The 23,841-nt window shown below is 40.8% G+C and overlaps 1 protein-coding gene across 4 annotated transcripts in view; it reads left to right on the plus strand.

The window, feature by feature from the left end:
• The first annotated feature begins 855 nt into the window (after positions 1-855).
• LOC104605419 (Translation elongation factor EF1B/ribosomal protein S6 family protein) overlaps positions 856-23,841 on the plus strand; it is a 28,597-nt gene continuing 5,611 nt past the window's right edge. The window contains exons 1-3 of one of the 4 annotated variants that reach the window (XM_088893549.1): positions 856-1,224; positions 2,126-2,159; positions 2,472-2,703. In XM_088893549.1, the coding sequence (XP_088749675.1) occupies positions 2,521-2,703 (183 nt within the window). In that variant the 5' untranslated portion in view covers positions 856-1,224; positions 2,126-2,159; positions 2,472-2,520. Of the gene's footprint in view, positions 1,225-1,254; positions 1,397-2,125; positions 2,160-2,471; positions 2,704-23,841 lie in introns of those variants that run through there. The other 3 variants (XM_088893548.1, XM_010270178.3, XM_010270179.3) reach the window with 3 other exon arrangements.

The raw sequence follows: 23,841 nt of genomic DNA on the forward strand, positions 1-23,841 counted from the left end.
GAAGACAGTTTGGTAGACGCACATATTTCCATGCACTTGCCCACGTCTTTCTATGTGAGATTAAAACGCAAAAGACGCGGCTTCCCGAAATTAGCCCAAAATGGGCTTCTCGCATCTTTTTGATGCAGTTAGATCTTCCACAAGCCAAACAAGAATAGACCGAAAATCAGTCTTCCTGGCTTGTAAACAGCTGAAAGACCACACGGAAAAACGTGCCAAATGGGCCCTCAATAAGCCCAATTGTTAGGGTTGGGCCTACGTTGAGTAAAACCCGAACGAGCCCGCCCGACTTCATCCGTAATCCCGGCCCAACCCAGGATTAGCCTGCGAAGTTCTCTCTCTCTCATGTGGTAGCAGCGGCAGCGGCACAACGACGATTAAAGGTAAGCCACCATGGATCTCAATTTCTCTCCTCTCACTCAATTTAATTGTCGCATTAAAATCTTACCTGAATTGAAAAATAGGGTTGAAGCTTCCCGAAATCAGCCCAAAATGGGTTCTCGCGTCTTTTTGATGCACCGTTTTTACGGGAATAGACCGAAAATCGGTCTTCCCGGCTTATAAACAGCCGAAAGACCGCGCCAAACGGGCCCTCAGTAAGCCCAATTGTTAGGGTTGGGCCTGCGTTGAGTAAAACCCGGACGAGCCCGCCCGGCTTCATCCGTAATCCCGGCCCGACCCAGCCTGCGAAGTTCTCTCTCTCTCTCTCTCATTCATGTGGTAGCACTAGCAGCGGCAGCGGCACAACAGCGATTAAAGGTAAGCCACCATGGATCTCCATTTCTCTCCTTCCACTCAATTTCACTGTCGCATTAAAATCTTACCTGAATTGAAAAATAGGGTTTAGGGTCTGAAAGGTTTTTTCACTTTTTCTGATTGTCTGGTCTAATTCTTTCCAATAAGCAAAACGAGAGAGAGAGCAGCGTCTTCTTCCTATTGTTCACTCTGAACCGAGACTTGTAGCTGAACAGCTCCTCTTCTTCCCATTCTTTCTCCCTTCTGTAACCTTGTTTTTCTAGGACTTAGGGTTCTTAGGGACAACTAAGCGGTCGAACCACCGAACCAACATCTGGAGCCGGAGAAATAGCGGTTCAGCCTCCGGTCGTTATACTCGCTTTTGAAAACATTTGTTGTAGCCACCGGCCTGACCCAGTCTCATTGTTGCCTGGGAGGAGTAGGGCGGAGATTGGAGGGCTGCCTGCGAACTAAAATTCTTCACCTTAGGTATTCAAAGAAAAGATCAATTTTAGTTTTCTTACAGTGTAATAGGGAATAATTTGTTCTGGGTTTCTTGTAGTCCTTTCCTTTTCGTTGTATATCACGAAATGTGGAGGTTCTCCTGTTAGTTTGTTTTATCAGATTGATTCTTTCTTTTCAGTTTCTGAACTGGTTTATGGTATAGTTTTCGCTATTACTTTCTGTATAAATCAAGACGATGATGGTTTCTGCTTGCAGTGCGTTGTGCTGTACTAGTAGTGTAGTAGGACTTATGTTTGTTTTTATGTTTTTACCTGTCTCGATTTGTCTGAATGAATCTGCCTTTTTTTAACAGAATCGATTAATAAGATATGTGTAGATTTGTTGGACTTTGATTTTGATTTTCTCTTTTTAAAAATATAATGTCGTCTCCGGTTTTTTTGGTGATAATATATGTGTTGCTTAGTTTTTGATGTATTTGATATCTAGTTTCAAGGGGTTTTTGTTTTATTAGATTAATTATTTGGTTGTCACGGCATTTTAGTGAATCATTTGAGCTTAACTGCCTTTCCTCCTGGAATTTTGTTCTTTTAAGATCTCTATTTATGTTTTGGTTCACACTAGCATCTTATTTCTTCTCAATTTCCTTGTTTTACATAATTCCACTTGTTCTTTTTTTACCAAAGATTAAAACTCAGAAATTGTGTAAACCTGCTAGAATGTGAAGCATCTTCTCTCTTCTCCTTGTTTATTTAGCATACAAACACGTTGCCTTTCACAGTTTTCATTGTATACTTTTTCTTGTTGAATTATTTATGGTTCTTTGATTAACAGTTCTTATTTTTTTCCCGGTTCATTAGGACTTTCAGTTTATTTTAATTTTATGTTGTGCATGTCCATCCACAATCTTTCTTTTGAAAATGTGTAGTCATAGCCTGCAAGCCTGCAAGCCTGCAATTCAGGTACCGAAGTCTGTATCTGAAATGAATTTTTTTTTTTTTTTTTTTTTGTAGCATGCTTTGTTTCTTTCTGTAATTTGATAATGCTTCTATATTTTTCTTTACAGCATCTTTTAATTAGACTATCTCTAATTCCAATTGGTTATTTTATTCCATTTCTAAGGGGTTTCATTCATCCCCGAAACTGCTTTAGTAAAATTTACTTTGCAATTCAATTGTTATCTGTAATTCTATTTTATACAAAAATAAATATTTAATAGTTAAGAACACCATAGATTTGTTTGTATTTTTGCACTCATTTATGTTCAATCACAGGAAAACCAGTTCAATAAAGCAAAAGGAAAAAAAAAGAAAGACAAAGAACATGCCTCTTTATGATTGTATGCTCTTGTTGAAGCCCCATGTAACAAAGGAAGCTCTGATGGACTTGGTTGCTCGGGTAGGAAAACATGCCCACAGAAGGAATGGTGTTCTGACTGATATAAAATCATTTGGTACAGTCCAGTTGGGTTATGGTATTAAAAAGCTTGATGGAAGATACTATCAGGTGCATCTTCTGTAACTGCTATTTTTTATCTGAGTTTATATTTATGATTCCTTGTTTCTTGTTATTTTTATTGTCTTCTATTTCATCTCTATTTCTCATGTTTCTCTTCATTACCTGATGTTATACTATGGTAATGTGCAGTACCACATATGTCAGTAAAAAGAATTTGATATACAGGGATTCATTGCATTGCGTGTTGGAATAGTATTAGATGATTTAGTTGAATTTTTGGTTAATTAGTTCTAATTAATTTTATTGAATATTTGAATTAGAGTACTTTTTTCTTCTTTTTTTGTAAAGGTAAAGCATAATTGTATTACTCTATAAAGGACATGCAATATAGCCCATGTATTGCTGTATTCTATACATTAGGAGGCAATAACTCCCCAAAATAGAGCTAAGCCAGTTGCTATCAGTGTTGCATGGACTCAGACAGGGGAATAGAATCAAGTATGTCTCCTTGACTCCAGGTGTCTGACTTGGCAAAGGCTGAAAAAATAATGATTTGTGAACACATTTATTAAAAATTATTTATCTTTTTTTGTGCATGTTGCATTATTGATAATTATTCATTTTGATTAATAGATGGATAATTGACTTTACTTGTTTGGACCCATATTTTCTGCATGTTTTATTCTCTTCTAACTAGCATTTAAGGCCCAGCATTCAGCCCACAAGAATTGTTAGAAAAGTCCATGGGAGTAGTACAGGGCTGATGGGAACTTTTAGTCTTTCTAACTTTTTGTTGGTATTAAGGTTTATGTGGGATGCTGCACCAGATAAATCTGCACTGTACAGTGGCAGTTTTAAAGGGGATTCTTATAAAAGGAATGCCATAAAAAGGAAACTAACTTTTTCAATTGAGTAGAAGGTTTGGGAATAAAAATAGAGGAGAAATGCAGAAGGATGGGAACCAAATGAAGTGATTGAAAAATGCTTATAGGGATTGCAAGCAGTCATACAGGATGGGAGCCAAATGAAATCAGAACTTCTTAGGAATGTGCTCCATGAAGGGGATTCAAAAATGCTCATTTAGTTTTCCAGAGGAATCAAGTTCTAGATTGGTAATGGATCCAGAATAAAACTCTGGAATGATCCATGGTGTGATAACCAGCCACCTAAATAATTAGTTATTTTTTTTGAAAAGTTAAAGTAATTGTATTAGTATCAAAAGTATAAGGTCCTGTACAATGAGAAGCTGTACAAGGTTTAAGGAAGCTTTGGTAAAAGACTGCTACATGATTCAGCAGAAGGTACAAATTGGTGTCTAAACCTCCATAGAGACCTGAATGACTGGGAACTGGGAAGTGGATGCATTGGCAACTCTTATGCTGAAATTGGAGCAAAATCAACTGAGGATCAGCTATCAGGATACTAGACCATGGATATGAGATTCATCAAAGGCATTCAAAACTAAGGGGATGTTTGATAACTGCTGAACTGGCTAAATTGAATGGCTTATTATTTTGTCTTTTAGTGAAATTTAATTGAAGAGGTTTTGAAGTTGGACGGGAAGCCACTCAGGTTTGACATCTCCAGTTCGCCGACGACACTATCCTAGAGGTTGATGAAGAAATTGTTTCAAATCTGAAAAGGGTCATCACCTGCTTTGAATGGATTTCTGGACTGCAAGTCAACTTCTCTAAGAGCAGTATCGTTGGTCTAAATCTAGTTGGTGCACATTCCTTGAATACTTTCACAGAGATCTTGGGATGCAAAGCAGAGAATCTCCCCTTCTCCTATCTGGGGATGCCTCTTGGAGGGAATCCGAGAAATCAAAGTTTTTGGGAACCAATACTAGAAAAATGTGAGAAGTTAACCTCATGGAAAAGGAATTACTTGTCCAAAGGGGGGAGACTCACTCTCATTAGAGCCTCTCTGGCAAACCTACCCACCTGCCAAACAAGGCATTTCCGCTTGCCAAACAAGGCAGCTATTCAGTTAGAAAAGTTTCAAAGAAATTTTATTTGGGAAGGAGGTGGGGAAAGGGGCTCTCACCTTGTGAGGTGGTCTCAGGCCTGCAAACCAAAGGAGGGTGGTGGGTTGGGAGTAGGCCACTTGAAAGAAAGAAACACAGCTCTTCTTAGTAAATGGTTGTGGCGGTTCCCCCTAGAACCAAGTGCGCTATGGACTACTGTAATCACTAGCAAATACGGGAAGAACACCAACGGTTGGGATAGCAAGCTTCACTTGAATCGGGTCAAAGACACCCACCCTTGGAAAGGTATAACCTTGACTTGCACTTTTTTCGTCTCTTTTATCAGATATAAGGTGGGCAAGGGCGATAGAATTAAGTTCTGGACTGATCTTTGGTGGGGTAACTCAACCTTGGCCAACTCCTTCCCTTGCCTTTTCAGACTTACCTCAAACCAAGAAGCTTCCATATCCTAGGTTTTACTCCCCCTATTTCAATTGGAACCTAACTCTTAGGAGACCTCTAAGGGACCTGGAACTTAGTGAAATCACTAACTTCTTGCACACCCTGAGAGAGGTATACCTCTCCCAAATTTCCCCTGACCTTCGTATGTGGACCCTTCACTCATCTGGTATGTTTTCAACCAAATCTTGCTTCAAGGCTTTAGTTAGGGAAGAACAAACCACTGATCAGTACCCCTACAAGAGAATTTGGTGTGCTCATATCCCTTCCAGGGTCAGTTTTTTTTTTTTTTTTTGTGTGGGAGGGCAGCTTAAAGAAAATCAACACTTATGATCTCCTTCAGAAAAAGAACCATGGAAGGTCTTATCTATTCCCTCATGTCTGTTGTTTCTGCCTTAAAGCCGGGGAATCTGCCAACCACATCTTGCTTCACTGTGAGGAAACTAGTAAATTTTGGAAATTTTCCTAACATTATTTGAATACAGTTGGGTTTTTCCAGAACATGTGGTTGAATGCTTAGGACAATGGTTAGGCAATCTGCTGCACATGCTATCTTTTGGAGCGTTTGGGAAGAGAGAAATAATTGGGTGTTTACCGACAGAACAAAAAACTGTGAGGAGCTTATTTCTCTAATCTATTACAGATGCTTCCTGTGGACTTCCAGCTCAAATTATTTCAGAGGGGTCACATTTTCTGACCTCCAAAGAAATTCCATAAATTTTCTTCACTCTAATCACATACACCTCAACACTTCCCACAGTTTCAGATTTTCCGAGGAAGGGGAGACAACTTTGTACTTTGATGGGAGTGCTTTCGGAAACCCAGGTGCAGCGGGTATTGGAGGCGTAATTCGAAGAAGAGATGGTGATATCAGTTGGGCTTTTAGTGGGTCGATTGGGATAGCTTCCTCAACAAAGGCTGAGTCATGGCAGCATTAACCGGCATCAGGATTGCAAGAAACCTGGGTTTATTAAATCTTACCATTAAAGGAGATTCAGCCAACACATAATTGGCTCACTAATCCTGACAGTGGGCCTTGGGCCTTAGCTCACTACTTGGCTGAAGTGAGAGACATCCTCTCCTCCTTGAATGCTCACATGGGCTGGGTTTCAAGGGAGCTAAACTCTGAAGATGACAGTCTAGCTAAATCTGGCACTTACAGGGATTACTTATTCAGTGATAGTTTTCTGCCTATGTAACTTTTTGAGTGTCTGATTTCTGTGTATATCTCCTCATGTACCTTTCTTATTTCGAATAAATCTAACCTTTTCTCAAAAAAAAAAAAAAAATGAAGAGATTATTGAAGTTGAAGTTAGGTTGATTATTATGCCCTCAAATATTTTATTATTAAATTATTTTATCTACTAAAAGAAAAAACGTTAAATCATTCAGTTCAGCCACTTAGCTGTTACTAAATGGCCCTTAAATCTTTTCCTAAAAGATTATCATATTCTGAGAGCAGAGAGCCCCAGCTTCCCAAGCAAACAGGTACGAATTCAGCAAGTCCCCTCTAAAAGACGAACTCATGGACAGAGGAATGACAGTTCAGGACCCTTTGTTGTACGCTATTATAAAAAGCTAAATGATACTAATAGTCACCTATTCCTGCATTGCAGTTTCAGAAAACAGGTTTGATCTTTTGTTATAGACAATTTTGGGGTTGATTGGATCTTGCTGCAAACACTCCAGGAAGCTATAGAAGGTCGACACATGACAGAGCTAAGAGTGGGAAGGTCTTATGTAAGTTGTCTCCCTCTCCCTTGGCGAATGTTTGGATCATATGGCAAGAGAGGATATTGATTTTAATAAGTGAAGAGAGGATGCTGATTGGGCTGATCTCTTCATGGCTTGCTATTCACAAGGACTTTAGAGAATTCAGGTTCTAGAGTTCTTTTATTTGTAGTCCTTATACGTGACATAAAGAGTTATTTTTGTAAATTTCTATAGAAACAGCGATGTGTTTGCAACTTCTTTGAAAAAAGGGCTTCAGGTGTATTTAAAGAGGAAATAGATCAGAATTGATAATGTTCTTGGATAACTGTACTCTTCTAAATTTCTGATCAAGGCAATTCTGTTCCTATCTTTATTAGTTCTGATCCTCTTCAATTTCTTCTGACTTATATATTTCCTCATGCTGTTTGTAAGTGAAAATGTAGTTGTATATTGCACTTGGCAGTTAGAGTTCTTTCAAAATCCTTCTTTGTTTTAGACTTCCAGGTCAAGAAGGAAAAGCATGTAAGCTAAGGAAGAAAATCTATGGGCTTGAGCAATTAGAGAGGATAGTTTCAGAGGTTTATGTAGGCAATTCGATAGTTGGTGTTCAAAGCCAAGTTGATTATTTTTGTGTGTGAAAAAGACATATTCTATCAGTGTTTTAAAAGTGCAAGGTGCAAAAAAGCCCAAACTGCTTTTTGTGCCTGAGGCACAAGGTGCAAGGTGTGGCACATGCATTTTCAAGCAAAGCACAAATTTTTTTAAAATTCAAAAAATGCAAAAAAATTGCAAAATAATCTAAAAACATTCAAAATAAATCAAGAGTATATTAAAAAATAGTATTAATTAAAAATGCATACTTAAATTTTAAACTGAATGTTTTAAAAAGCCTATTAGCTCAAATTAAAATACATAAATATAACATATAAAATATATTCAAAGTTAAAATACAAAGATAAAATCAAACGTAACATATAAAACACATCTGAGTGAGGCCAACGGACAAAGGAGGCTTTTAGTACCATGGGAGCTTCTGTCTTCAGGTTGGCATTTAATCCTGTTTAAAGAAATTTAAAATAATCGCCTGAACTTAGAACAGTAGATGAGGAAAGATGGTGAGAGAGGGAGAGAAGAAATCTTCATTCCAGTGACAAGGTGGCATGAGGACTTGGTGATAGAAGCAAAGAAGTTAGCCATGGAGGAAGGGAAAAGCAGAGGGTAATTGTCATTGAAGATTAGGGAAGAGGGAAGAGCAACTGTGTTCTTGTTGGGTGAAGCTACTCTGTGGCTTAAAGGATTTGTGGATGGAGCACTCTATTCCATTAAGAATGCTGGATGGAAGTGTGGGCTAGAGATGCCAAGAAGGAAGTACCAAGCAGAATTGAAGTATAATCAAAAGGGATGGTTCATAGTTGTCTCAGAGTTTTTTGGCAACAACAAAAAGCAATCGGCTAGTGAGATGGCTGATTCTCTTGCAAAACAAGGGGTTAACAGGGATTCTCTGTTCTGGGCAGCTTTGTAATTGTGTGTAATCTCTCTTCTAGTGGCTACTTGTATTTTTATGTAGTTCTGATTGTAATTCATAAGGATGAGGCTGCACCTTGAGCCTTTCTCTGGGCTTATTTGTAACAGATCTATCCTTTGATTAATGAATTAATTTTCTATTATCAAAAAAAAAAAAGCAATCAGTCTTTCCCTGAAGGTAAGCAGGGTAGGGGGTGGAAGCCAGTTTCAGAGAAGTTGCATAAGTTCTTGATGAAGAAAGAGGCAAAGTCTGGTAAGGTGAATGAGTTCGAAAGCGTGCAAGCAATTACAACTAGTGATAAAGTAACAGAGGATCTGAGTGAAAGAGAAGATAAGGAAGATCCAGTTGATAGTTCAAGAGTGGTGCCTAACCAAATTGTTGAGGTGATGAGCCTGAACAAGGCACAGAGATTGTTCTTGGAAGATGAAAGAGGAGATTGGGAGAAAAAAAATTAATTTTAAAAGTTGACAGAGAGGTGAATGATTGGGGATTGATTCAGGCTGCGATCATGGCTAAACTTGAAAGTTTCAACAGGTGTGCACAATCTTCCATTTGATAAAATGAGGGCCATTCTTGATGTTGGGGAGAAAGTGGTGAACTTGACATCTGTTGACACTGACTTTGAGTTGGTCTTTATCAAAAATTGGTCTCCATCATGTAATAGCAGAGAGCTGGAAGATGGAGCATTTAAAATCAAACTCCTTGGTCTCCCATTTAATCTGTGGCGGTTGGAAATTTTGAACAAAATTGTTAAAGCTGTGGGAGTTCTACTGGCGACTGATACAACAGATCTTCGAGCAGTGGTGGTTGAAGTGGCTAGAGTGAAACTAGAAGCTGTTCCTTGCTCAATTGGAGTTCTCCATGGTGGGATCCGGAGTAAGGTTTGGTTAGCAATACAATGTGAAGTATTGTTTTGGAAAGAGAGGTGTGAAGTTGAAGAAGGTGAAGACGTGGTGGGTGTTTACCTATATGGAAGAAGGATAGAGAGGAAAGAGAAAAAGAGGGGATGTTTCGGGAAGATGAACAATCGGCAGCTGGGGGTCAAAATGAGAAGATAATAGGGAAGGAAAAATTTATAAATAATGTTGAATTAAAGAGGAGGGGTGTTGGTAGTCCCTCTTATGCGGAGATTGAAAGTTTTGGAATCAATTCTGATCAGATGTGGGGTCCAAGGTGAAGTAAAGGTGTGATGAACTCAGCGGGATGTGCTGAACCAAATCGTAGGGAAGCTGATCGTGTTAGCAACTCACTACCTAATTACAACGAGTTAAGACCCATCGAATCATATGCGAGTAGCAATTAGGGATGGCAACGGGGCATGCTTGGGGAGGATTTTGTAAATTCTAGACCCTACTCGCCTCCCAAAACCTCCCAACCTGTACCCACCTCAAAACCCGTAGCGGGTTGGATTTTGAGAATCCAAACCCTCCCTGCACATGAAAGTGCAAAACCCTCCCCGCATTCAAGGGTAGGGGCGGGTTGGGTTTAAAACCCGCATCTAATTTCCTATTATTTCTTGTCATATATAAGCAATAAATATGTAAAATAACACAAATAAACATCAAGATTTCTAATTATTTGATTAAGACATGTAAAAAACACATAAACTAGCAATTGTCCTTCACATAAAATTCAAAATATTATTAAATTCAACACCTAGTACATAAAGTTAATATGCTTTCCAACAATATGTGGATCAGGGAGGGTCGCGCTTAGCCTAATACTGTACCCTACCCGTACCCGTATGGGTTGTAGAATTCCAAAACCCATACCCGCCCCAAAATCTGCCATTTAAGCAAAAAAACCCGCCCCACCGGCTAGGGAAGAAATTGCCATCCCTAGTAGCAATGCGAAGAGAATTAACGTGCCTCCGACTAGGGACGTATGTTGGGTCTATCATCATCCCCATTTGATGTGCTTGTTAGAGAAGCGGCAAGTACGCAATTGAACTCGGCTTTGTAATGGGTTCCAAGGCCAAAGGTAGATTAGAAGAGTCCAGATGAAATAGTGATGGACTGTCCAAATCCCAGGTATGCAAGAATCCATTTAGAAGACATTGACGAGGCAGATGATGGTTGGGTGGATTGTGGCCTGTTTGATGATGAAGACTCAAACTTTGAGATAGAGTCTTTGGTTGGTAACATGGGGAAGGAGGAAGCTGTAGCCGAGGAACAAAACAGTCACCTAAACACAAACTGGCATTTTGTTGAGGAAGAGGTGAAGAAAGTATTGTTGTCTTTGTTTGATGACAACTGGTAGAGTTGTAAACAAAGTGGAGTACAAAAAGGCTGATGGAGTGGAAAGCCTAAACTCTAACAAAGGGACGTTGGAACCAAAGTCTAATGCAAAGCAGGGTGTTCATAAGGAGGTAGTGGAGGATTACTTGAGGCCAAGCAGGGAGATTCTAGGGAGGGGTGAGCAACAAACAGTTGAAGTGGTCAGAGGAGTTATGCATCTATGGGAGGTTTCCGGGCTGTAGCTCTGTGTGGGGTGATTAGCAGTGTTCATGGAGAGGCTCCGAGTGTTCCTAATCTAACTATTCCTTGCCCCTTGACAGAGTCAAGCATCATTGTCAATTCAGTTTTGGATACTAACATCTTTCCCTCATCTAAACCTTGTCCTATAGGGTAAATCTGTTGTGGATACTGAGGGAGTTGAATCATATTGCAGATGAATTAGCTAAAATTGGAGCAAACTTAGAAAATTTATACAGCAACAGGCTTCCCCCCTTGTAATTTTGCGTTTCTGCTGTTTAAGTTCTCTTTCCTTTGTTCAGTACATCTGCTCATGTACTCTTTGTTCTATTTAATGAATTCTGGTTAACTTTTTCTCAAAAAAAAAAAAAAAAAAAAAAACCCTTGTCCTACAGGTCCATGGGAAGCCATCATGCTGCAAGCTAAGGTTAAGATTGTAGGGGATGAAGAAGGTGGAGATGTTAGGACTGGAAATACTGAAGAGGAAGAAAGGGCAAGAAGAGTTTAGGAGATGATTGAAAACATTTTGGAGGATCTCAAGAGGAAAGAGTTGGGAAGTGGGAGAGATTTTGAAATGAGAAGGGGGAAGGAAAAGCTACTGGCCCCTGAAGATAACTTGGGAGGTGTCCCTAATGTTTCAAGACAGGAAGAATTTGAGTAGACGTTCAGGACTGCTATCAGTCTTGAACCCTAATGGATTTCAGGTTCGAAAATAGAAGAAAAAGTATAGAGAAGAGAGGAGAAAGAGAGAAGAGAGAGCAGTATAACACAAGAGTTGAAAGGAGGAACAAAAGCTTAATGTTCTGCCGCCGCCACTTGATTTGGTATTTATAGGTTATGCTCATTACATGGAAATGACTGATCTGCCCTTAGTATTTACATAACAAATAGAGCAAAATAAGACTGAAATAAATAACAACTGAAATAACTAACTGACCACCAACTAACCCTAGAAAGACTAGAACACCTTCTACCCTACGAACACAGTGGGACTGTAGCTGTGGGGCCCACATCAGTGTTCTCTACACTCCTCCTCAAGTTGGGAATAAATGTTTATCATTCCCAACTTGGATAGATCCGCCTCTAGCTTCTTCCTTGGTACAACTTTGGTGAGGATATCTGCTAGCTGCATGTTGGAGGTGATGTATGGGAGACACTTCTTGTGATGAGACCCTCTCTCGTACAAAATGTCGATCAACTTCAATATGTTTAGTTCTGTCATGCTGCATCGGATTGTGTGCTATATTAATAGCCGCTTGATTATCACAATACAACATCAGGGACTTCTCATACTCAATACCCAACTCCTCAAGTAGTGATCTCAGCCATAGAATTTCAGCCACTCCGTTAGCCACCTGTATTCAGCTTCAGCACTAGATCGGGAGACAACACTCTGTTTTTTACTCCTCCAAGAGACAAAGTTACCTCCCACAAGAGCACAATATCCAGAGGTAGACCTTCTGTCATCAACACTCCCAGCCCAATCGGCATCTGTATAGACCTTCACCTTCATGTGGTCATTATTCTTGAACAGTATACCTCTACCCGGGCATCTCTTCAAGTATGCTAATATTCTTTCTGCTGCAAGAAGGTGCGTGGTTCTAGGAGAATGCATGTACTGACTGACAACACTAACTGCATAACTGATATCTGGCCGAGTGAGGCAGAGATATAGGAGCTTTCCCATTAATCGCTAGAACATAACTTTGTCTTCAAGAGGCTCTCTACTCTCTGCACTAATCTTGTGGTTCTGTTCAATGGGTGTATCGGCAGGCTTGACACCTAACTTTCCAGTTTCCGCCAACAGATCTAGAACATATTTCCTCTGATCGACAAAGATCCCCTGTTTAGATCTAGCAACCTCAATACCCAAAAAATACCGTAGTGCACCAAGATCTTTCACCTCAAACTCTTGATGAAGGAGCTGTTTGAGGGACTCAATCTCATGGCTATCATTTCCTATCACCACAATATCATCAACATATACTGCAAGTAGTGTCAGAGAGGACTCCACCCTCTTGATGAACAATGTATGATCTGACTGGGCCTGTACATAACCGAACTTCCCAAGGGCTAGTCTGAATCTATCAAACCAAGCTCTAGGTGACTGCTTCAAACCATACAATGCCTTATTGAGTCGGTAGACCTTCTTACCTGTCTCTGTATCATAGAATCCAGGAGGCAACTGCATGTAAACCTCTTCCTGCAGGTCTCCATTTAGAAAAGCATTTTTAACGTCCATTTGGTACAAAGGCCAAGTGTGGCTTGCTGCAAGAGATAATAGAACTCGAATGGTGGTCATCTTGGCTACCGGGGCAAATGTCTCCAAGTAATCTATACCATAAGTCTGGGTGAACCCTTTTGCAACTAGCCGAGCTTTGTACCTCTCAATGGAGCCATTCGCATTGTGCTTCACAGTAAATACCCATCTGCATCCAACTGGTTTCTTTCCTTTGGGCAGATCAACTAGCTCCCAGGTATTATTTTTCAACAGGGCATCAATTTCAACTTGCATTGCACCTCTCCACTCCGGGACTGATAGGGCTTCTTGCACTGTTCTTGGAATAGGGACATTAGCAACGGAAGTAAGATAGGGCCTGTAGGAGGGAGATAGGCGATCATAGGATAAAAACTGGGAAATGCAGTGGGCCGTAGATGTGGTGCAATGCCGTTTTCCTTTACGGATGGTGAAGAAAACTGAGAGGAGAGCTTGAGAGTTCGGCAATGAGGGTCTGAGAATGAGAGTTTCGAACCTAACCTCTCTCAGCACCCTAACACTATTTTATTAAGATAGGTTTGAATAATTACAAGGAGGCCCTTAGTTGGGCAAGAATTTACAAAGAACTTAATATAGACAGGATGGGCCCAGAATAAGGCCCATTACAGAAAAAAATAAATAACAAGAAAGAATAAACAGCCTATGGGCCATTCGGCCCATGTTCTCTACACTCCCCCTCAAGCTGAGCATAGATGTCAATCATGCCAAGCTTGCTGGTATCATGCTGAAGTTTTGCCTTGGGAATGCCTTTGGTGAGAAAATCTGCCAACTGTCCTTCAGATGTGATGAAAGGAAGACACACTTCACCCAAAGAGACCTTTTCCCTAAAGAAGTGTCGATCAACTTCAATATGCTTGGTTCTATCATGTTGCACTGGGTTGTGAGCAATGTTGATGGCAGCCTGATTATCACAGCACAACATCATTGGCTTGTCATATTCAACCTCAAGTTCTTCCATCAATGATTTTAGCCATAATAATTCAGAAACTCCATGTGCCATGGCCCTGTATTCAGCTTCAGCAGAAGACCGAGCAACAACCGATTGTTTCTTGCTTCTCCAAGAAACAACATTACCAGCCACCAAGCTGCAATACCCAGAAGTAGATCTTCTGTCATCAATGTTTTCGGCCCAGTCAGCATCGTTGTAGACTTCAAGTTTCATATGACCATGCTTGGCAAACAGAATACCCTTTCCTGGTGAGCCCTTCAAATAACATAGGATTCTCTCTGCTGCTGCCATATGAGTGTCTCGGGGAGCATGCATGAATTGGCTAATGCAACTGACTGCATATGCAATATTTGGCCGAGTCATGCATAGGTACAAAAGTTTCCCAAGAAGTCTCTGAAAGATCCCTTTGTCTTCTAACAATGTCCCTTTTGAGGCTGAGAGTTTATGATTCATATCAATAGGAGTAGCAACTGGTCTAGCACCCATCTTTCCAGTTTCAGAGAGCAAGTCAAGAACATATTTCCTTTGGGAGATAAGAATCCCATCCTTGGATCGAGCCACTTCTATGCCAAGAAAGTATCTCAATTCCCCCAAATCTTTAATCTCAAATTCTGTATGGAGAAAAGATTTTAGATCATGAATTTCTGAAACATCATTACCAGTCACTACAATATCATCTACATACACAATAAGGTATACTGCCAGAGGTCCACTCCTCTTCACAAAAAGAGTATGATCGGACTATGTCTGCACATAACCAAAGTTAACAAGTGCTGTTCTAAATCTCTCAAACCATGCTCTAGGGGACTGTTTTAGTCCATAAAGAGATTTTTTCAGCCTGCATACCTTCCTTTTCATATCAGTTCCATACATCCCTGGAGGAAGAAACATATAAACCTCCTCATGTAATTCACCATTCAGAAATGCATTCTTCACATCCAATTGATAAAGGGGCCAGTCAAAGTGAGCAACTAAAGATAGAAGAACCCTTACAGATGTCATCTTGGCAACAGGTGCAAAGGTCTCCAAATAATCAATCCCATATGTCTGTGTATAGCCTTTTGCAATCAGCCTGGCCTTGTACCTTTCAATGGTGCCATCAGTTCGGTATTTGATAGTAAAGACCCACTTGCAACCGGCTGGATCCTTTCCTTCAGGTAAATCCACCACTTCCCATGTGTCATTCTTGTGTAGGGCATCAATTTCAGATCTCAAAGCATCCCTCCATTCTGGAATCTTAAGAGCTTCTGACACAGACCTGGGAATAGGGTTAGAAGCAACAAAAGAGAGATAGGCAAAGTATGAAGGTGAAAGCAAACTGTAAGAAAGGTGCTTGGAAATGCAGTGTGCAGTGCACTTCCGTTTTCCTTTCCTAACAGCAATGGGAATATCAAGGTCAGGGAAGGATGACTCCAAAGGTGCTGAAGCAGTACCTGTTGTCTCTTCTGTGACTGGAAGTGTATGAGGCTCATGTATTGTAGGAGAAACAACCTGCACATTTCTGGATCTTTGCCTTTGATACACCTTGGGATTGAGGATAGGACGATGAGGTAAAGAGGGAAGAACATTGGGACAGGGAGAATGGAATGACTGATCCACCCTTGAAACATTTGAAGGAGAAGTAGACACATCAAGAGACTCAACAGGGACAGGAAGAGGAAGAGCAAACACCTGTGACAAATCCTTCCCCTGTGGACAATGTCCTTCTGGAGAGGAACCATAAAAGGGGGAAAGCTCATCAAAGGTGACATCCATTGAGACATACCGAGTGCCAGTTTTTGGATCAAAACAACAATAACCCTTATGTGTGGGGGAATAACCAAGGAAGATACACTTTTGAGCTTTGGGTTCAAATTTATGCCTTTGGACACTTGGAACATGTACATAACAGGTGCAACCAAAGACACGAATAGGAATAGGAAAAAGGTCCTTGTCCGGATGAAGGAGATTAAAGGGAGACTTAAACCCCAAAACCCTGGATGGCATACGATTTATAAGGTAGGTAGCAGTAAGAACAACATCACCCCAAAACCTTGTAGGAACATGTGAGGCAAATAAGATACTTCTTGCAACTTCAACAATATGCCTATTTTTCCTCTCAGCAACCCCATTCTGTTCTGGGGTCCTAGCACATGAGCTTTGATGAATAACCCCCATGTCAGAGAGATAGTAGGATAGGTTCTTCTCAAAGTATTCTTTTGCATTGTCAGATCTGAAGATTTTAATCCTGGTATCAAATTGGGTTAGAACAAATTCATGGAATTGTTTTACAAGTCTTGGGACTTCATCACGGGATTTCATCAGGAATATCCAAGTAAACCGAGAAAAGTCGTCAATAAACAGGATAAAATATTTGTAGCCACCCATGGAGGGTAAGTGGTAAGGCCCCCACACATCAGACTGCACAATATTAAAAAAAGAAGAAGATCTTTTATTGCTCAAAGGATAATTGTTTCTACAATGCTTTGACAATTCACAAGACTCACAATGAAGACTGGGCAAACTAATTCCCTTAAACAGTTCAGAGAATAGATGACTCAAGGCAGAAAAAGACAGATGACCAAAACGACGATGACACAACATAATTCGACTAACAGACTCTGAAGAAACAGATCCGAGAGCAACATTCCCAAGATGATCAGTGCATTGTCCCGGAGTATCAAGCAGGTATATTCCGTTCGCTTCATGGCCACTCCCAATCACCTTTTGAGACTTTAGATCCTGAAAAACACAGTAGGAAGGAAAAAAAGGTTACACAACAATTTAATGACTTGGTTAAACTACTTACAAACAACAAATTTGTATTTAGTTTAGGTACATGAAGAGCAGAAGGTAGGAACAAGGAATCCGTAACTTTGATGGTTCCCTTACTAGAGATAGGGGCAAGTGAACCATCAGCTAAAGTGATTTTATCACGTCCAGGAAGCAAGTCATATGAAACAAACAAGGTAAACAGATTGGTCATATGGTCAGAAGCACCTGAGTTAATAATCCAAGGGATCTTGAGATTACCTGAAGTGGTAGCATGATTGGCAAAAGCCCTTATACCTGAATGAGCAAATACAGAAGAAGCAGGATTTCCTGAAGGGTTGGAAGGAGAAGTCACATCACCCAGCTGACTTATCATCTTCCCAAACTTTTCATATTCTGCTCTCATGGTCGCCAACTGTGCAGAAGCAGACATCTCTTCACTATCTGGCCCGACAGCTACATTTGCACTTCCTGATCTTTTACTATCATGTTTTTTCTGAAACCGAATGGGAACAAGATTAGGATGTAGTTTCCAACACTTGTCTTTGGTGTGCTTCGACTTTTTGCAGTACTCGCATATAACTTTTTTCTTTCTTGTGCCACCAGAAGTTCCAGCATTCCCTTTAGGTTTAACCCCCATATTGGCAAAGTGATCACTAATATCAGCCCCTTGAACCTGGACAACCCTTCTGCTCTCTTCACTACTCACCAATGCATAAGCTTGTGACAATGAGACACACTCCTTGGAAAGAATATTCTGTTTTGTGATATCATATTCTTGGTTTAGTCCAGTTAAGAACTCAAAATCCCTGTTCCTTTCAACCAATTTTCTGTAGGTCTCTGCATCATTGGTGGTGTCCCAAGTTACAACTTTTATTAGGTCAATCTCTTGCCATAGAGACTTCAGGGTTGGGAAATATACAGCAAGAGGCTTCTCCCCTTGCCTTAAATTCTTTACATCACTTCTCAATTTATATGTTCGGGCCACATTGAGTTTTTGGGAATAGGTTTCTGCAACACTGTCCCAAATCTCCTTTGTTGAATTCATCCATAGGTGGTGTTGGCTAATTTGTGGCTGCATTGAGTTCACAAGCCACCCAATGACAGTGTAATTTTCTTGCATCCACTTCTCGTAGGATGGATCATCTGCTGGGGGAGCCTTCTTACTCCCGGAAATGAACCCCCACTTTCCTCTACTACATACATAAATCTTTACTGATTGTGACCATGCCAGATAATTAGTTCCATCTAGTTTCACTGTGGTCACAGTCAATAAGGAATCACTTGGAGTCCCCTGAACCAATCCATATTCAGCACCACTTCTGTTTTCAAACTCTGAGGAGTACATCATGTAAACACTTCAAATATGATTTCAGATGACTTCTACAAGTATACTGAATGAGGACGAGCAAGAACTGAGTTCAGCTGACCACAAGAAGGCAATACACTGAGTTCAGCCGACCACAAGAAGGCAATACACTGAGTTCAGCCTTCAAGAAGTAATCAGAAACTTCTAGGCACTGAGCACTCAGCCGAAGTACCTTTTCAAATCTGGACTTCAAGGTAACCACCAAAGAAATAACCAAGAAGAGTAAATACCAATTGGTATTGCTGAAAAAGCCTTTTTACAAACACAATGTGGGCAATAGAGACAACCCCACTGTCAAAAAAGAAAAAAGGCCTCAAGAACAATTCGTACATTTCCCCAAAAACAGCCAAATATAAGTAACAATCCACAGCCTTGTTACAAGGATGTTTCGGCAGTTTTGACAGTCCAAGAAGGAGTCCATACACAACCCAGAAATTTCTGGGTTAAACCAGATTCAATGGCAGCCGAAGATAGTACAGAACAACCAGAAATCTTCGGACACTTCAACAGTTCAAACACAACCGAAAGTAGTATAGAACAACCAGATTTTTCGGACACTTTAACAGTCCAAACACAGTCGAAAGTAACCCAGAAATCCACAACTTACAGTTTAGAGCTTCAAACCAGAATCGAGCTGTTCCCCTTCCCTTTTCTCTGATTCTTCCTGGTCACCGAACCACTTCTCGAAGAGATTCTAGTCTTGGGCACTTTCAATGACCTCCAAGAATCAGGCAACACGAGCCTAAGCTTCCAGCCCTAGAATATTGAAGTTCAGGCCTGCTCTGATACCATGAAGAAAACTGAAGAGAGGAGAGCTTGAGAGTTCGGCAATGAGGGTCTGAGAATGAGAGTTTCAAACCTAACCTCTCTCAGCACCCTAACACTATTTTATTAAGATAGGTTTGAATAATTACAAGGAGGCCCTTAGTTGGGCATGAATTTACAAAGAACTTAATATAGACAGGATGGGCCCAGAATAAGGCCCATTACAGAAAAACATAAATAACAAGAAAGAATAAACAGCCTATGGGCCATTCGGCCCATCTTCTCTACAATGGCAATGGGAAGGTCAAGGTCGTCTGCAGGGGGTGAAGTGGCAACAATGGAAGGAGTCTCTGTGGGCCCTGGGACTGTAATACCTGGACTTGGAGCCGTAGAAGAGGTTGGAGCTGGCCTGGACTGCTGATGACCGGGATCAACTTGCCTGCATCGCCTGTGTTAGACTCAACTCCTGATCCCTTCTGACCACCCTCACTACTGCAGCCCTCATCACCCAATGGAATAGGTAAAGGAACAACCCCAAAAGTATTAACCCTGCCCTCACTGCGCTCCCTCTGAAGAAAAGGACCCAAATCCCCACTCTCACTGCTCTCCCCCTGAGGAGAAACCCGAGAATAGTAGGGTGCCTCCTCAAAGAAAGTGACATCCATGGAGACAAACTTCTTCCCTGAGACAGGATCATAGCAACAATAACCCTTTTGAGTTTGTGCATAACCAAGAAAGATGCATTTGGAGGCCTTGGGTTCGAACTTGGAGTGATGGGGTCCGAGAAGCTGAACAAAACAGGTACACCCAAATGTTTTAAGGGGAACAGTAAACAACTCCTCATTTAGGTATAGAAGGGAAAAAGGAGGTTTCATATCAAGAAACCGGGAAGGAACCCGATTAATAAGATGTACCGCTGTGAGGATAGCATCACCCCAGAAGTGAATAGGGACATTGGAGGTAAACATAATACTTCTAGCCACCTCCAAGATGTGCCTATTCTTCCTTTCTGCAACCCCATTCTGCTGAGGTGTATGAGGGCAAGTGCTCTGGTGGATAACCCCATGATTAAGAAGGTAAGATGCCAATGGCTTAGCAAAGTATTCCTTTGCATTATCATATCTAAGAACTTTGATCTTGGCATCAAACTGGGTTAGGATCATTTGGTGGAAGTTTTGGGTTAGGGCAGGAACCTCATCTCGTGAATGCATAAGATAAACTCAAGAAAACCGAGTATGGGCATCAACAAATAACAAAAAATATCTGTACCCACCCATAGAAGGGATGTGATATAGCCCCCAAACATCAGTATGCACAATATCAAAAGGACTATTACTCCTTTTATTACTCAATGAATAAGAGTTTCTACAATGTTTAGCAAACTCACAACTTTCACATTTCAACTGGGACAACTCAACAGACTCAAACAAAGTAGGGAACAAACTCTTTAAGGATCGAAAAGACAAATGACCCAATCGGTTATGCTTTGGCATAATCGGACTCACAATCTGAGAAACAAGTGACTTCTTATCCATTGACTCTTCCCGACGAGAACTCTTCCCGAGCAGATAGATCCCATTCGTCTCACGACCAGTCCCAATCACCTTCTTCGTCTTCAGGTCCTGGAAAACACATCGGTCAGGGAAGAAAGTTACTGAGCAGTTCATATGTTTGGTAATACTACTAACTGAAAGAAGGTTAGTATCAAGTTTAGGAACATGCAAGACAGAAGACAAGGAGATAGTATCCGACAGTTTGATGTCACCCTTGCCAGAAATGGGGACAAGAGAGCCATCAGCAATAGATACTTTATCCCTACCAGAAGATAAATGATAAGTGGTAAACAATGAAGGCAAGCTAGTCATATGGTCGGATGCACCTGAATCTATTACCCAACAGGGTTCAGTAGTACTTGGAGCTGAGGCATGGTAGACTGAGGCTCGAGTACCTGAATGTGCGAAAGCAGATGTGGCAGGGGCTGATGGTGATTGCGGTGACTGAGCTGAGTTGCCAACTTCCTTTTCCAACTGTATTAGAGCAGCCCAAACTGCAGCTAAGGTCTCTAAGGGTGTGCCTCTTGTGCTAGACGAGGATGCTGAACCAGTAGTCACGGCCACATGAGCATTACCCTTCTTGCTTCTCAACTTTGCCGGGACCAAATGAGGATGCAACTTCCAACACGTTTCTTTTGTGTGTTTAGGTTTCTTACAATGCTCACATACCACATCCCTTTTATCTTCCTTCTTCCTGCCCCTCTTTGAATCACCCCCTGATTTGGGTTTAACAGCTACAAGGGCTGGTGTAAGGGGTTGGGAGTAAGTTTCTTTCATAACATCCCATATCTCCTTGGCTGTCTTTGCCCACAAGTAATTTCGGTTGATATGAGGTTGCATAGAATTACACAGCCATGTCATAACCAAGTTGGTATACATGGGGTTTTCCTTGGGGGGTTCTTTCACATCTCCCAAGAGATACCTTACTTTACCCCTTCCCCCAATAGCCATCATGGCTGATTGGGCCCATTCCAAATAGTTTGATCCATCAAATCTTACGGTTGTAATCTGAAAACCTGTCTCAGAAACACCACCATAATTGTTGTTCCCAAAACTGCCTTCTGCCTGGTTCTTAAACTCCATTTCGGTCAAGAACCAATAGTCTCAAAATTAAGGTTACTACAGTCAAAAACAGCACTTGGACTATCAACCACAATCACAAAATCAGTATAGAACCAATTTGTATTCACGGTAGATGTGCATGAAACAGGTATAAGTCTGATCTGAAACCAATTAGCAAACACAACAGCAACAGACTGTACAGTTTTCACCCCTTAGAAGAGTTCAAAGCCCCCCCAAAAAAATCTGAAAACAGCTTGGAGAATAATCTGATATGCTGAAGCAGAATTAGGGTTTTAATCAATCCTTAAAAGCAAATTCTCAGCCGCACATTCCAGACAGTACCGTACGGATAAGACTTGTAGTAGGGTTAATATGAAACCCTAAAACTGATCAATGTTGAGGAGAGAACTTAAGAAAAGTTTCACAGGTAGATCCCAAGGTTCAACCCAGTATTAGGGTTTGCCGTAGGGTTAAGACAAAACCCTAGAGAATAGAAGGAAGAAAACCCTAGAGTGATTTGGCCGCCCTTTCTAGATAGGTCCAACCTATCTTCTCTAATAGTACTTCTCTCAGAAAATAAAAAACTTACAAGAGAATGCTGTTCGCTGCCTTCCAAGGTTACCCGAACCCTAGCCTTCTCTGATTCTTCCTGATCACCAGCACTCTGCAACTGTGGCAAATCTTCAAACATCTGCTAAACCCTCTGACGATCTCCAAGAATCAGTCAACGAACTCTACTTTCTCCGCTTCCAGCCTTAGATGGTTCTCATGTGGTCGGATGGACTAGACTCACATGAGAAACCCTAGCTCTGATACCAAGTAGATGTTCAGGACTGCTATCAGTCTTGAACCCTAATGGATTTCAGGTTCGAAAATAGAAGAAAAAGTATAGAGAAGAGAGGAGAAAGAGAGAAGAGAGAGCAGTAGAACACAAGAGTTGAAAGGAGGAACAAAAGCTTAATGTTCTGCCGCCGCCACTTTATTTAGTATTTATAGGTTATGCTCATTACATGGAAAGGACCGATCTGCCCTTAGTATTTACATAACAAATAGAGCAAAATAAGACTGAAATAAATAACAACTGAAATAACTAACTGACCACCAGCTAACCCTAGAAAGACTAGAACACCTTCTACCCTACGAACACAGTGGGACTTTAGCTGTGGGGTCCACATCAGTGTTCTCTACAGTGATGAAACAAGTGGTTCAGTGGCTGGCTTTATAAATAAGCTAGGGTGTAGGCTGAAGAACCCAAATGATTTGAAAGTTTTCCTAAAGAATGATAAGGAAGAAGGCAAAGTTAGGAAAAGGAAGATGGGTGAGGTTGAAAGATTAAAGAGAGATGAAGAAGGGGATAAGAAGTTTAGTGAGAAAAGGGGAAGGGTTAGGGGGAACAAGTAGGTGAAGGAGAAAAAAGGGGTTAAATGAATAGAGGTGGTGATATGAAGATTGTAAGTTGGAATGTTAGAGGTTTGGGGAGGGCTAGGAAAAGAGCCATTATTAAAGAGGTCTTTAGGAGAGAAAAGCCAGATGTAGCTTTAATTGAAGAATCTAAATTGGCCAATTTCGATAATAGGTGGGCTAAAGGCATTTGGAGAGCTAGGGGCCTTAGTTGGGCAGTGTTCCCCAGCTTGGGGTGCCTCGGGAGGTACTGTGACCATTTGAGACAATGATTCTTTGATTAGAGTTGAAGAACTTGTGGCAATTTTATAGTCAATTAAATTTTGACAGGTAGAAGATAATTTTAAGTGGGTCTTGACTAATATTTGTCCCTAATAGATATAGGGAAAGAAATGAACTTTGGGTGGAATTGGAAGATATTAGGAGTCTTTGGGATGGTCCTTGGTGTTTGGGAGGAGACTTTAATGTCATCAGATTCATAGATGAATCAAATAATCTAAGGCAGAGAATAAGCACGAGCATGAGGAAATTTAATCAATTCATTGATAGGTTTGATCTCAAGAAATTGCCCTCAGCATACAATAAATAAATTTACCTAGTCAAACTTGCAGGCTAACCTAATTTGTTCCAAATTGGATAGATTTTTGTTTACTATGGATTGGGAGGAACATTGGGGGAGCTTAGTATCCAAAGCCTTACAAAGAGTCACTTCAGATCATTGGCTAGTTACAATATTTAAAGAAAATGAGGGGGGAAGAGGGTCAGCTCTGTTTAGATTTGAGAATATGTGGCTTTGTAATGGTGGATTTGTAGAGAAGGTAAAGGATTGGTGGGATGGTATCAATCCAAGGGTATATTGGGAAGTTATGAAGTTCCATTGGACATTTATCAAAAAAAAAAAAATGAAGTTCCATTGGAAAC

Source organism: Nelumbo nucifera, chromosome 8 (assembly GCF_055504915.1).
Source record: "Nelumbo nucifera cultivar China Antique chromosome 8, China Antique-T2T, whole genome shotgun sequence".
NCBI classification, from domain to species: domain Eukaryota; kingdom Viridiplantae; phylum Streptophyta; class Magnoliopsida; order Proteales; family Nelumbonaceae; genus Nelumbo; species Nelumbo nucifera.